Here is a 14,197-nt window from a genome sequence, read left to right on the forward strand (position 1 = left end):
GGACAGAAACCCCGAAAGCACAGCCTTTGGGGGGAGGGAATTAGTCCCTGATTGGCCCAGAGGGCATTATCACATGACAACGTGACATAGGTGATTGACAAAGGCCCTTAGTCCTCAAGAAGATATGAAATCACACAAGGCTAAAAAATATGTAGCATGTAGTAGGAAGATAGTCACCTAAATTTTTATTTTTTATTATTTTTTGCTGAGGCAATCGGGGTTAAGTGACTTGCCCAGGGTCACACAGCCAGGAAGTGTTCAGTGTCTGAGGCGGGATTTGAACTCGGGTCCTCCTGACTTCAGGGCTGGGGCTCTCTCCACGGCGCCCCCTAGCTTTCTCAATGGCTAATTTTTTTAAAGGAGATAAATTAGCTGCTTAGAAAATCCCGGTATCAGGCCCAATGAAATGAATAAAGGTTTACAGACCCGAATCACAGAATTTGAGAGTGGGAAGGGACCCGCACATGACGACGACAATGGAAGGCGGACCAACTACGCTGGAAGATCTCCAAGAAGGGGCGACCTTCCACCCGCTGACAGCTGCTCTCACTGTTGGGAAATATTTCTTTACATCAAACCCAAATTGTCTCCTTCACCGCTGATTCTGTCCAGTATTTTGGAAGTGGCCCGTTTCCCGGCGCTAAAGCCCAGCAAGCAGACTGTGTCCTGAGCCGGCGTCATAACCCTTTGGGCCCGGAATGGCATCGCCTTCTGGCAAGGGGCATTATTGATTGGACCAGCGGTGTTCCTTGAAGGATTTGGCTCCTCCCACGTCCCCCGTTCACCGTCCCCCGTCCCTTGTACTGCCCTCCTGGTCTCATGACAGAACTCTGGTTCTGAACCCCGCAGAGCAATCGTGCCCCTCAGGACTCGAGGCAGGACCCCGTATTGTCAATGACAACCGCTAGAACTGAACCAAGACCAGAGGGTGACTGTGCTGTGGGCCTTTCACGTATATGCGTGATCCCAGCATCAGCAGCCTTAACCCTCCTCCGTAAGTAAGAGGGGAGGCTTCCGCCTACATTTTCCTTTCCCTGAAATGAACCTTCTGCTTGTGTCCTGGCTCGGGCCTGTTCTGGCACTCACAGGTTAAAGGCCACTTTTGGTCCAGTTGACAGTTCTGCCCTGTGAGGTCAGACAAAGTAAGCCCTCATCCACGTGACTTCAGATACTCGAAGATAGCTCTGTGCTCCATTTCCTCAGCTCCCATCAGGCCCTTTTCCCAGGCTACACACCCTCAGCTCCTTCTAACAAGCCTCATGTGGCATGGACCCTCATGCTGGCTACCCCCGCGGGCCCTCTCCACACCGTCACTGCGTGTTGCCCAGAACCGAGCACCAGGCTGCAGAGGACGTCTCAGAATTCACTGGGCTGATGGTCCATTAAACCTCTCAGATCTTTTTCAGAGCCACTTATTTCCAGGAATGTCCTCTCCACTCTGTCCTTGTGGACGTCTTGTCCCCAGTTTAAGATTTGACTTTTGTCCTTATTGTTCCCGTTTTGTTAGATTCAGTCTCCGAGTTGCAGATGGGAAAAACAAAAAAAGTCACAGCCCTCAAAGAGCTTCGTTTAATGATAATGCATATACACAGAGGCAAGTGTAAGTCATACACAAGGCCAACCCAGGAGCGGAGCTTTGACTGAAAGAAAGGATCCTAAATGGCAGAGGTGAGACGCCAGGCAGTGGAGACATCCTGGGCAAAGGCGTGGAGGTTGGAGATGGATATCCCGTGCATGCAACAGCAGGCAGGTCAGTTTGGGTCAAAGGGGATCAGGGTTGACGAATCCCGGAAGCGACTGGAGGCAAATGGAGAAGAGCTCGGAACGTTCAAGGACTTTTACTTTTTCTGGGGCAGATTGGTCAAAACACGGACTGTGGGCGCTATTCATTTCTCATGAAAAGATACTATTTGAGCATCTTCTGGTGACCTTCACGGATGCACACAGGACAAATGGGAATTTTTTTCCTTCCCTTTTTTCTCCTTCCTTCTCTCCCCCCTCTTTTTCTCTCTTTTTTCCCATGGGGCCAATGGAAATTGTTTCCAATTTGGTTCAGTATTGATTCGTTCAGCTGTTTCGCATTCTTCTGTGTATTTCCCCGGGTGAAATGCTGGCTCCTCGAGTTCCAAAGCGGCTTCATGTCCCCTGAGCTCACAGCGCTCGGCACAAGGCCCACACTTGACAGTGATTGGTTCTTGGCTGATCCGACCCGAGCTGTTTGTCCTGAAAGAGCCCGTGCATTTCCTGACCTCGCCCCTATCTGGAATTCCTGGAACCCTGGATACCGAAGCGTCATCTGCTGGGTAATCTGGGGGCGCCAATGTGTCCCCAAATATCTCCCCGCTGCTTCCCAGCAAGCTCAAACCCCCTTGCATTTGCAAAAGGAAAACTCGTTTTAATATTAACCCAAGTAACACATAATTAGGGTGTTAAGGAGGATAATGAAGCTGGGAAGGTAGGAGGTACCCATCGCCAAACAGGGAAAGTTATGTTTGATTCTAGGGTCAATAGGGAACATTCGAGTTCACTGAGCAGAGGACTGTGGGGTTGGCTAATTATTGCCCGAAGAGCTTGCTTTATCTACATGTTTGTCCTTCCCTTACTCGGGCTGCAAGCTCCTTGGTTAACAGGCAGTTTCTTGTCTCTTTTATCCCCAGTGCTTTGCACAGGGCCAGGCATACAGTAAGTGCTTAATAAATGTTTACTGATTGATGATCAGAGACACTCCAAGGGGTATAACCTTGGCAGTGATTCATTCTCTCTCGGTGGAAAATGTCTTACGGCTCCTTCCCAGAGGGACTGGCATATCATTATTAAGTGGGGTTTAATCTCCACAATCTAATTTAATATAATGACATGCAACCTTCTTTGTAACTCTAAATCTGATGCTCTTACCCTGGGATGTCAGACCTCCCCTAAGGGGGTCTGTGGACAGATTTTAGGGGTCTGCGAGCTTGGAGCCTGCGACATTTTGACAGCCGAATTTCAGTACCACGGGCTGCCTCTGCGGTCCGATGAGTTTCGTTTCAAATTTAGCGGCCCTAATGTGAGAAGGGGTCCTCACTGCTGGCCCAAAGGCATTAAAGAGCTCCTTTCTCACGGACTCGCCAGGAGGCAACGGGTCATTAAGGGATCTGCCCAGTTCAAGACCCCACAGCTAGCCTTGTTTGGTCCCACAGGCAGAGTCAGGCTGAGCACAGTCCTCCATTGGCTGTTTCAAAATGGAGGTCGTGGCGCAGAGGATGGAGCACCGGCCCTGAAGTCGGGAGGACCCGAGTTCAAATCTGGTCTCAGACACTTCACACTTCCCGGCTGTGTGACCCTGGGCAAGTCACTTCACCCCAGCCTCAGGGGGGGGGGGAGGGGGGGAAAGGATGTCTTACAACTGAAATATGTTCAAAATGAAGGATTGTGTGTGTGTCACCTATGTCTGTTGCTTGTTGTCTTGGGGAGGGGCAGGTGAGGGAGGAAATCTTACAAACTGTCTACATGGATAAAACACTATTAAGGGGGAAAGAAAATGGCTTAGTCTGGCTAAAGCATTCCCAGGGCGTGCCCTTCACAGGGAGATGTGCTCCTTGAATGGAAGCGCGGTCTCCCGATTCCCTCCCGCTCACACAGCGGGGAAACACTCAGTGAGGCGCTCGGAACCCTGTGGGCACAAGGACCAAGAGCCGAGAGCGAGTTCTGGGCGGGCGGGGGGAGCCTGAGAGAGTTTTGAAAAGCCAGGCAGGAACAACCGCGAGCGAGACCCCAAAGGCGCCCACTTCCTGACCCCGGGGGTCCATGTGGGAGGGAGGGGAACCTGCAGTTCCTGAAAGGCCCCTTAGCTTCCAGGAGCCTTCGACCTGGGCTCAGCTGCACGCTGGGCCTGCGGACTTTGCTGAACAATCTCGCTCTGTCCTGAGGCCCGGGGGAGGGGAGAGTGGGATGGGGATGAAGAAGCACCTTTGTTTTCAAAGGGAGGTGATCCTGGGGCCCGGATGGGCAGTTTCTAGAGGGAAGGGCCATGGCAGACACTGGGTAATTCCCCCCACAATCCCATGAGGCCTCTGGCGTGGGTTCTCCTGGGGGACGTCCTGCTTCCACAGTGAGAGCCCGGGGACCCTCTGCCTGGGAAGAGCCCCCACTCCAGTCTAAGCAAACCCCACAATGGAGGGGGCACCGAGTTTGCCCTGGGAGTCAGCGGGGAGGAGGGACGGTCGGTCGGTTTTCAGGACCCGTTCTAAGGGCAGCTGTGACATCCTGGCCGGGCCCTGGGTCAGCTCCTCAGAAGCTTCTAGTACTACGGTGTTGCGCCGGCACCAGTGCCCCTTGTGCCCTGCCCCCTCTCAGCCTTGGGCTCCATAAGATGTCGAGCTGGGCTCGGGGCTGGCACTGGGCCTGTGCTGGGCATCCGGCCCTGGAGAGCCACAGGTTAACCTTGCCTAGGCCGTTCCGTATTTCCTACAAGGAGCTTCCAAGAGTATTTCCAGGCGGTTGGGGTGTGTCGGGCCCCTCCCGGGTACTGGGCAGAGCGGCCCTGTGGCCCTGGGTCAGCGTGGCAGGGAGGGGTGGGCGCCCCGAGCCCCAAGAGTGTGTGGGGTGTGAGGGCTTAACTCTGCCCCGAAAAGGAGCAAAAGGCACAAATCGCCTGGACGCTGCACTTCCTAACAGAGCTCACTAGTGCTGGAAGCATGGGCGGCTCTGTCCCAGTTAGGAGGAAAAAAGTGGGGCCGGGCTGGGCAGAGGAAGAGAAAGGGCCCCCCTCCTTGGGGCGCTCTGAGGGCGTCCTCATCTGGGACAAGGTCGGCCCGACTTCGGTGTAGTCCCTGGGACCTCACTGCCTGATGGTCAAAGGGTGGGCAGGGGAGCACCGCAGGGGCGGGCAAAGGCTCCCCCCTGGCCTTTCCATCCCTCCCTTCGCCATGTCAGGGGGCTGGGGGCGCATCCGTGAGGGGTTCCCTCCCAGACACCCAGCTTCTCATTGGCCGCCAGCCCTTCCAAGCTGCTGGGGTCCGGCCCCCTGCTATGACCCGCCCCCTTTTGGGGATCCCAGGCCCCCCCCTCCGGTCCCCAGCCCCGCCACCTTCTTTCAATCCTCTACACTGAATAGCTGGCAGTATTCTCACCTCTACCCCCGGTGGGAGGGGAGGAGCTCCTGCTACAATGAAAGGGAAAAGCTGGAGGCTGGGGGGTCCCGTAGCAAGCTGGGGACCGCACGGGCCCAGGCCCCCATCCCGTACTCTCCACTGGCCCCGGCCATGACCGGCTTATTCAGTGCTGCCAGGGTCTGGGGATGACAAGGGAGCCCCCCTACCCATGGGAGGACAGGTGCTCCCTCCTTGCCCCCCCCCCCCCCGTCTGCTTGGCGGGTTCGGCGAGGGTTTCTCCACCCCAAGCGCCCCTCCGAGTGCTGCCCTCTGGTACACACGCAAGCCGGGGCTGCCTGAGGGCAAGGACGTTTATTGGGCCGGGACCAATTGGACGCCTCTGACCCTGGCAGGCTGGCCAGCTGCCCCCTCCTCGGCACTGCCCTTTGCCCGGGAGATCGGCTGCTTGCCTCTCGCGTGGCAGTCCCTCCTGGGGGCCCTCCTCGGGGAGGGGGGGCCGCAGTGCTCTATCCTGGGAGCAGGAAAGCGCCGGGCCCTCCATGAAGAGGAGAACGAGCTGAGGAGTGGGCTCTTTGTGCGCATCCGGAGGGAAACACGTGGCGAGGGGGACCCCATGAGTCTGGAGGAGGGAGGTGGCCCGAGGGCCTTGGGACGTCCGGTGCCGGCCGGAACCGGGGCCCTCAGTCCTCGCTCAGGGGGGGAGGGCTCAGGTGCAGCTGGAAGTTCTCGTTCTGGAAGATGCTGTTGAGGGCGGGGCTGCTCTTGGAGCCCCCCAGCAGCCGGCGGCTCTCCCCGCTCTGGTTCTGGGACAGCTCGGTCAGGAGCGCCAGCTGGAAGACACAAAGGGGCACATTAGGGGGCGCCCTCGAGCCTAGAGCGACCCCAGCATCCAGCATGAGTGTGGTTTGGGGGAGCCCTGGTCACCCCGTATTGCTCTGCTTCACGTACAGGGGCAAACACAAAGTACCCAGGAGGTAACGAGGCTGGGGAGAAGGTGCTGGCAGGGGAGGGGGCACTAGGAGCAGAGGAGGGGCCTCTGCAAACGCTCGGAGGTGGGAGATGAGGCTCACTTCTGAGGATCGGAGGAAGCCCATGGGGCTGGAGCTCAGAGTGGAGAACGGCGTATAAGCCCCCTCCCAAACAGGCTCGGAGGGCTCCCCTCCCATCCTGGAGCCCCCAGAGGAGAGCCACATGGTGAGAACTAGTGCCGGGTCCTGGGGGGGGGGGGAGAGAATCTGACCTCAGCTCACTAGCTCTGTGACCCGGGGCAGGCCCCTTAACTGTAAAACGAGCTGGAGAAAAAAATGGCAAAACGCTTCAGTATCTGCCAAGAAACGCCCAATGGGGTCGTGAAGGGTCAGATGTGACTGAGGGGTGACTGAATATTCCTCACATTGTTGGCTGTGGGCTCCCTCCGCTGACCCCTCCATGGGCAGCCCCCGGGCTCCCTCCGCTGCTGCTGGGCACGGGTCACTTGACCCGCTGAGCCTCTGGACTCCGAAGCTCCAGCAATCCCCAGGCCGGCTCCTCGATTTAAGTTTTGTCCCCGCTGCCGGTCACCCGCTGCCCGCTGCTCGGACCCGCCCTGGCTGGTCAGGCCCGGCTCCCCGGCTGGCCCTTTAAGGGCCTCCCAGTTTCTGACACTTGCAAACAGACGGATCCGTGCGGCCCCTTGGGCACAGATTCCCACTCCTGGGGGAAGTGGCCAAAGGCTGCCGCCATCCCCTCTTCCTCCTCTGGATTTCTCCCCGCCTCCCTCCCAAGGGCTCCTGCCCCTAAGCCTGGCCCCTGGCGGGCATCTCCAGCCCTGGGCGGAGCCTGCTGGAGCAGCCTGCTCCGTTCATGTCACCATGGCCACGGGGGCAAATGCCCAGGTTGGGGGCAGGGGGTGCAGCTGAGCTGGGGGGCTCTGGGAATGAGGTCATCCGCCCTGACTTCCTCCAGGGTCAGAGGCTCTCAGACTCCAAGCAGAAAGGGCCCTCCACAGCTGTCCTCCCTTTAATGCTGCCCCCCAAAGGGACGGCTAAATCGGGGCTGCTCAGGAGGCATCCCCGGTGAGCCCTGCTGCTCTAGGGGAGCCTCGGAAGCCCCCCTTCCCACTTCCACCAATCAGAACTGGGAGAAACATTCTGCAAGTGGGAGACTGAGCCCCAGAAGAAGCAGGGTGACTTGACTGAGGTTACACAGTAGTAAGTGGCAGGGGCAGAATTTGGGCCTAGATCTAGATTTTCCACCAGGAAAGCCTCTTGCCACCCCCTCAGACTGAGGTCCTGGAAGCCAGGGCCCATGTGTGAGCTCGGGGTTCCTGTGGCCTTCTCTAAGCTGGGAAAGAGGCAGGGACAGAACAAATCGTCAAAGAGAACAGGAGAGCCGTGGCTACTTTACCCTGGAGGTTCCCCGGTAAAGGCGGCAGAGCTGGTCGAAAGCCTGGATCTGCTGGGGGTCCAGCCCCAGTTCTGACGGGGCCTGAGAAACCAAAGGACAGAGCGTTAATTGCTGCCCCCTCAACGCCACTCCACTGGGGCTCCCTCCCTCCTAAGGCTGGGCAAGGGGGCTGGCTGTGATTTCGCCCGGGGTCAGGGATAAAACAACTGCCCCTGACCTGAGGGAGCTTACAGTCTACCCAGCCGAGTAAGTGCATAAAGGCGTTGGTCCCCAGACTGCACCCGGCCCCAAAGGAGAGGAAACCCTGAGGAGCTGATGCACCGAGAACCCTTAACCACTGAAGAGAGGGACAGCGTGAGGGGGACCGACGATGGGGTCACTGAGTTAAGAGCATGGAGGGATTATAATCCCCTCAGTCAGATCCGGGCCCTCCTTCCCAAGACCCAAAACTGGATGGCTTCTGTCCTGTCTGGGGTCTCACTCACCCTGGGACCCCCAAGCTCCTCTGAGGCAGCTCCCTCCCCCTAGTAAGGGGGCTTGGCTTGGTGGGCGTGGGGACAAACGGCCCGAGTCAGTGTCGGTGTGAATGAGCCATCTGGATTTTCTTTCCAGCGCCACGTCCACCCCGCTCCCCATAGTAGGAGTAATAATCACCACCACCACAGCAATGGCAGATAGGACATTAAAATTAAAAAAACAGGGGCAGCTAGGGGGCGCAGTGGAGAGAGCACCAGCCCTGAATCCAGGAGGACCCGAGTTCAACTCTGGTCTCAGACACTTAACACTTCCTGGCTGTGTGACCCTGGGCAAGTCACTTAACCCCAGCCTCAGAGGGGGGGAAAAAAAAAAAAAAAAGAAGAAGAAGTCAGTCTCTTATCCAAACTGGCTTCCTATCCAAAATTAAAAAAAACAAAACAGGTTCTCATCAGGCCAGGAATAGTTAACAAGTCATAGAATATGAATGTGATGGGATTTTACTGCATCATCAGAAAAACGATGAGACTCGCACGAACTGATGCCGAATGAAATAATGGGTAAGAACCAGGAGAAGGACAACAGTAATGATGACGGAAGAGGAAACCACTCAGAAAGACCCCCGAGCTTCGGCCAAGGCCTCGCCCAGCGCCCCCTGGCAGGCCGATGATGAAACAAAGGCTTGAGGGTGACACGGAACGAGACCCGTTCTTGGCTATGGCTGAAGAACGGCCGCTTTGCTATAACTGTTACAAGGGAGGGCCAGACTGGGCTGAGTTACTAGGTAGTGACAGGTATGAAAAAAGGTGCATGGAGGAGACAGCTTTCCAAAAGTGAACAAGAACAAGGCGAGGAGTAATGTCATGTAAATGTGAAATTGTAGAAAATTCACAGTCTCCTCACACAATCCTCTTCCCTGTTCTTTGTATCTTAAAATGGATGTGGATGGATAGTGGTCAATAATGACGATAACGATGAAGAAGCAGAAGAGGCCAAAAATCTAAAACTCCGGTCTAGAGTGTTTCCTGCTGGCCAGCCCGAGGCAGTTCTGGGCTGCTCACTTAATTTTAGTGGGCCGGTTTTCCCATTTTTAGTACAGGAACACCACAGATCTCATCTTATTTTCAAGGGATGCTGGGAGGAAAATGGATCTTGGAAATTAAAATTCTGAGTAAGGTATCATCGTAATTAAAAGTTAATCATGGATTACATTGCAGAATCAGGAGCAAATGAGGGCAATATCCTTGTGCCCCGGCCACGGTGACTCAAGGGGACGTAGAAAGGGAATCGGAGATTCTGTCCACGAATGCTGCCCGGAATAATTGATTTGCCAAATAAGACTCACGCACAGAAGGAAGCAGCATGATTTAAGCTAAATCTCCATTTGGCAAATCGATATATGGGAGATGTCTCTCCCGGTACTTTGAGATTATCCCAAACCCCAAGCCCGGGGTCGGATTAGAGGCAATTTCTCAATTGGAAGGGAAGGAAAAGACACCGGGCGGGCACTATCTGCTTCAGCAAATCTCTCTTCCTTTCTTCTCATGTAATTAAGGCCAGCGATAGGAGTTTAAAATTAAACTGAAGCCGAGCATTCCAGGCAGAAGCGGGGACAGCCGGCCAGTGACCTTGCCACACATGCATTAGAGCAAATCCGGTGGAAAATGAGGTCTTGATGATCTCCAAGGGCCGCAGGGAGAGGGGCTAAGAGCACATTTCAAAGCTCAGTGACTCCCGGATGTGGTGGAAGCGAAAGCTCGAATGACATCAGCCAGAAGAAAAAGAAAACAGGTTTTGTCCCGGATCCCACGGCCCTTTTGGGCGGCACGTTCAGCCCTGGAGCAGGCGGAAGGGCAAGACGATCCTGGACGTGGACCTGGGCCTTTTGTGCTGTCTAAGCAGGGGACAAAAGGCTGAGTTCTAATGGCCTATTTCCCTTTTGTGCCTTCACTCACTAACAGAGCGGCTCAAACTGGGGCAGGGCACGGGGTTCAATGCCTTTAGAGAACAAGGAGCCACCACAATACACCATCAGGTCTTGGGGCGCCGTCAGGACAAGAATCAGCTCCCGCAGCCTTCAAGGTGCTGTCTCCCTAACTGGACTGTCACCTCCCTTCTAAGAAGATGGGCAGGTTTCTGGGTTCCTAGGCTTCCTGTCTTGAAGCTAGGGGGGTCTCAGAGAGCCCCAACAACCAGCTCCTCACTGACAGACCAGGGAAGGAGGGCTTGGCCCATTTCTTGGCCCACAGTAAAGGGGCTCTTAATACTCTTGCTGGCTGACTCGACCCGTTAAGCCAACTGCCCAAGGTTTCAAGGGGAAGAATAGTAGAGAACAGGGATTTTAACTCCAGGCTTGATTCTCAGCCCTGCCTCCTTCCACCGCACTCTGGGGCTCTGGGGGAGAGTCCTCGGGCATCGGCCTGGTGTTTGCCCCAGGACCGGCCTGGCTAAGTCAGGATCTCTCAAAAACCGTGCACTGAGTGTAGATTGAACCTCAGCAGAGGGAGTCGCACTCAGCTGACCGAAGCCTGGGTCCTTACTGGACAAATATGCAAAAGGCCATTTGGAATGGGAGCAGACCTGCGCCCGTGGATTATGAGAAAACACCAGGCAGAAGTACCCAAGAGCTTTGCCGGCTCCTCCCTGGCCCTTGCAACAGGAGGGCCTAGTTTGGCAACAAAGCCTTGAATGCTGGGAGGAGGAAGGGAGGCTGGGATTCGAGTGACTGTCCAGCCACAGTCTGAGGTCTCCTGAACCAAGAGAGCCCTGAAGGCTGTGCATGTTTAAGACCAGGGAAGCGCCATTCCACCCCCAATGCAGGGCCTCCCTACTGATGCTCTCCGTTTGGTTCCTGACACTGGCCTCAGGACCACGTATGGCTTTACCAATTTTTTTTAATGAATGGACTTGTATTAAAGATGCTCGAATCAAAAAGTGAGAATCAAGGTGGGGACGCAAGTCAGAAGTGACAGCGCTGTAGTGTTGACAAGTCTTCGAGACCGAACCTGACCGTTTCATTCACAACCAACCTCTGGGATGATGTTCTACTATAATCCTATGATTAGAAGTAAATCTCCGGGGGCCTTTTAGGGATCTCAGTGCGACAAAGAACTGGGGGGGTGAAAAGGGCCTGGGTCCCCATCAGGACTCGACACCACGCAGGGAACCTTTCCTGTAGCAAATCTGGCAATGCCGTGTCGGTGGAATCTGGGAGCCGGTAATCATTCATTAAGCTCCCACTATGTACCAGACGCTGAGGTCATGGGAAGATGAGCTCAGACGTCACCAAGTCCCGGCTGCAAGGAGCTTATGGTATGTCGGGGAAAGCCACGAGCAGAGAGGTCTGTAAATACCAAACACTTTCAAAGGCAGTCCAACGGACTCGTGGGAAGGGGGCTGCCTTCTATCCCTCTGCCCATTTCTCTTTCCCCTTCTCCCCGCACATTCGCATTATCTTTAGCGCTCACACTCCTGAGCTTCAGGGTCGGAGGCATGCAGCAGAGGAGGGCAGCGCAGAGTTATAACAATAATAAAAACTGGCATCTCCGGGGAACTTTAAGTTGGAGAAGCATTTTCCAGATGGCCTGCGACTTGACCATGACATTGAAGGGGAGGCTGGTGTTTCACCGACTCAGCGCTTCATGCACTAGCTGCAAATAAAACCCTGCCTCCGAGACGCATAAAATGGTTCCAGCAGCCCCTCGGCATAGCGGGCGAAGGCCCGAGTCAGGGACTGGGCCCCTGGTCCAGGGAGGGACGTTTTGGCTCGGACAACTTGCTGAGTCCGGCATATAAAAAGCTGATTTTTGTTGTGGTTAAAGAGGAAGGTTTTTGTTTTTTTGAACTGAATAGGCAATTGCCAGATGCAGCCACATTTCGGATGGGGGCTGCTCCGTGGTCAAAGTCATTACGTCTTGTTCCCGAAGCCATCAGATTTGGAGTTGAGAAAACGCCGGCCTCTCGGCACAGCCCGCCTCGTGGGCAGAGAAGCCTCCATTTCACAAACAGACCAAGAAATAACTGGCGGCTGCGGCCTCCCTGCCCCCACCCCGAGCTGAAGGCATTCTGGTTAGTCAGCATCAGTTGGTGATACTGGGAACAGTACAGGAAATCATTAACAGTAACAATAAAGATTATTGCATCAGGCGGCCAGATGGAAACCAATTGCCCCGGGACCCCAGGCTCGGCTGCTGGGGATGCGGCGCAGCCCGGCTACCCCCACATCCTCCTGGCATCTTCACGGACAACCCAAGTCCAATTCCAAAGGACGGTGAAGGGGCATGGAGGAGTGGGAAGAGCTCAGGAGCTGCCAGGTGCAAGGTGCCCTCCTGAAGCCTTCCAGCCCTGATAGAGCCCCAGGAGACGCTCTCAGATGAGCAGCTAGGGATGAGGTGCCCATCTGCATCACAGGAAGGAGGCATTCCTGGGCCAGGAGTCCTGCACATGGAGGACATCCCGCTCTGGTCCAAGAGGGCCCGAGCATCCATAGCAGACGGGGAGGGGTGGGGAGGGAGATTTCACAGAGGCTGAGCCCCAGCAACAGAGGCTGTGGGGTCTCTGCCTTGTTGCTCGTTAAGTGTTCGCCTCAGTGAGACAAATGCACGCCGGAAAGTGTCCGCTTGGTAGGTGTGATTACAGCTTGCCACTCTCTGATTATCCGACTTGTCTACTTAGGAAGAAAATGTCAAACAATTATCCTGATGGATGCGGCTTCCATGGAGCAATTATGACAAAAAGCCCTGCAGAGGGTCTGGGTCCGTAATGGTTTTTCCATCAGAGGCACAATCGGCGAGACGCACCTGATAATGGCAGGGGCCCAGGAGGAATGGCCCAGTGGGCTGCAAGGCCCGGTGCCCCGAGCCACGGGAAACCCACTCAGCGTCAGAAAGGAGCCCTACGTGTGAAGCCTTCTGAGCTTCAATTTTCTGGAGAGGATGATGGAGGAGCGCTGTGACATCCTGCAAACGGAGGGAGCCGAGAAGCTCACCTGGGTTACTGCACATTATAGCAACAGCCAAGCCCAGCTGGCTGTCTGGTGTGCTATGGGAGGAACGGCCCAGTCACTCAGAGGACTCTGCTAGAGATCTGTGCTCTTCCCGTCATCCAAGCACTTACCACCCCAAGAACTGGATCCGGGGCGGGGGGGACCCCGGTGGCCAGCCGGGCAGCTCTGGTGAGGGGCATCCCACTGGCGGCAGGCCCTTCTCTCTGGTGCCTTTCCTCTCTTTGTTTGTGTTTGGGTAACATCCCCTCATCACTGCTGCTTCTGCCTTCGGGGCCAGACAGGATGGGTGATGTCCCCTGGGAGTTTTGGGAGGACTGGAGAGCTCTCCAGCTTGCTGCTGCTGAGTCTTCTCTAGGCCAAAATAGTTCCAAAATAGTCTGAGATGTGATCGGGCCTGAAGGAAGTCATGACCAAAAAGCCCCAATAATGGAAAGAAGGGACCAGAGAAGACCATTATACAGGCGGCCTCTTGGACTCCTGCAAGACTCACCTGGCCACATCCATGTGCCTGAGAGCAGCCAGAACAGCCCCTGGGCAGATATGATGGGCCCTGTGCAGCTGGTATGGGCCCTGGGCAGATATGAAGGTCCTGGGCAGACATCACAGTCCCTGGGCAGCCAGGATGGGCTCTGGGCAGCCGGGATGGGCCCTGGGCAGATATGAAGGTCCCTGGGCAGCCAGGATGGGCCCTGGGCAGATATGAAGGCCCCTGGGCAGCCAGGATGGGCCCTGGGCAGATATGAAGGCCCCTGGTTAGCCGGGATGGGCCCTGGGCAGATATGAAGGTCCCTGGGCAGCCAGGATGGGCCCTGGGCAGATATGAAGGCCCCTGGGCAGCCAGGATGGGCCCTGGGCAGATATGAAGGCCCCTGGTTAGCCGGGATGGGCCCTGGGCAGATATGAAGGTCCCTGGGCAGCCAGGATGGGCCCTGGGCAGATATGAAGGCCCCTGGGCAGCCAGGATGGGCCCTGGGCAGATATGAAGGCCCCTGGTTAGCCGGGATGGGCCCTGGGCAGATATGAAGGTCCCTGGGCAGCCAGGATGGGCCCTGGGCAGATATGAAGGCCCCTGGGCAGCCAGGATGGGCCCTGGGCAGATATGAAGGCCCCTGGGCAGACATCACAGTTCCTGGGCAACCAGGACAGCCCCTGGGCAGCTGAAATGGCCCCTAAGCACTTCTGAAGTCCATGTTCAGACTCAGCCCCATGCATGGAGGAGGGCATACTGAGTGCCTTACTG

General features: G+C 56.0%; 1 protein-coding gene across 4 annotated transcripts in view; it reads right to left on the reverse strand.

Moving 5' to 3' along the window:
• Nucleotides 1–5,425: 5,425 nt before the first annotated feature.
• VPS8 (VPS8 subunit of CORVET complex) overlaps nucleotides 5,426–14,197 on the reverse strand; it is a 121,664-nt gene continuing 112,892 nt past the window's right edge. For all 4 annotated transcript variants that reach the window (XM_074264263.1, XM_074264262.1, XM_074264264.1 and 1 more), the window contains 2 exons: nucleotides 7,479–7,559; nucleotides 5,426–5,923 (listed from right to left, as the gene is read on the reverse strand). In XM_074264263.1, coding sequence (XP_074120364.1) covers nucleotides 5,774–5,923; nucleotides 7,479–7,559 — 231 coding nt within the window. In that variant the 3' untranslated portion in view covers nucleotides 5,426–5,773. The remainder of the gene's footprint in view (nucleotides 5,924–7,478; nucleotides 7,560–14,197) is intronic.

This window comes from Sminthopsis crassicaudata, chromosome 4 (genome assembly GCF_048593235.1).
Source record: "Sminthopsis crassicaudata isolate SCR6 chromosome 4, ASM4859323v1, whole genome shotgun sequence".
In the NCBI taxonomy this organism is placed as follows: Eukaryota; Metazoa; Chordata; class Mammalia; order Dasyuromorphia; family Dasyuridae; genus Sminthopsis; species Sminthopsis crassicaudata.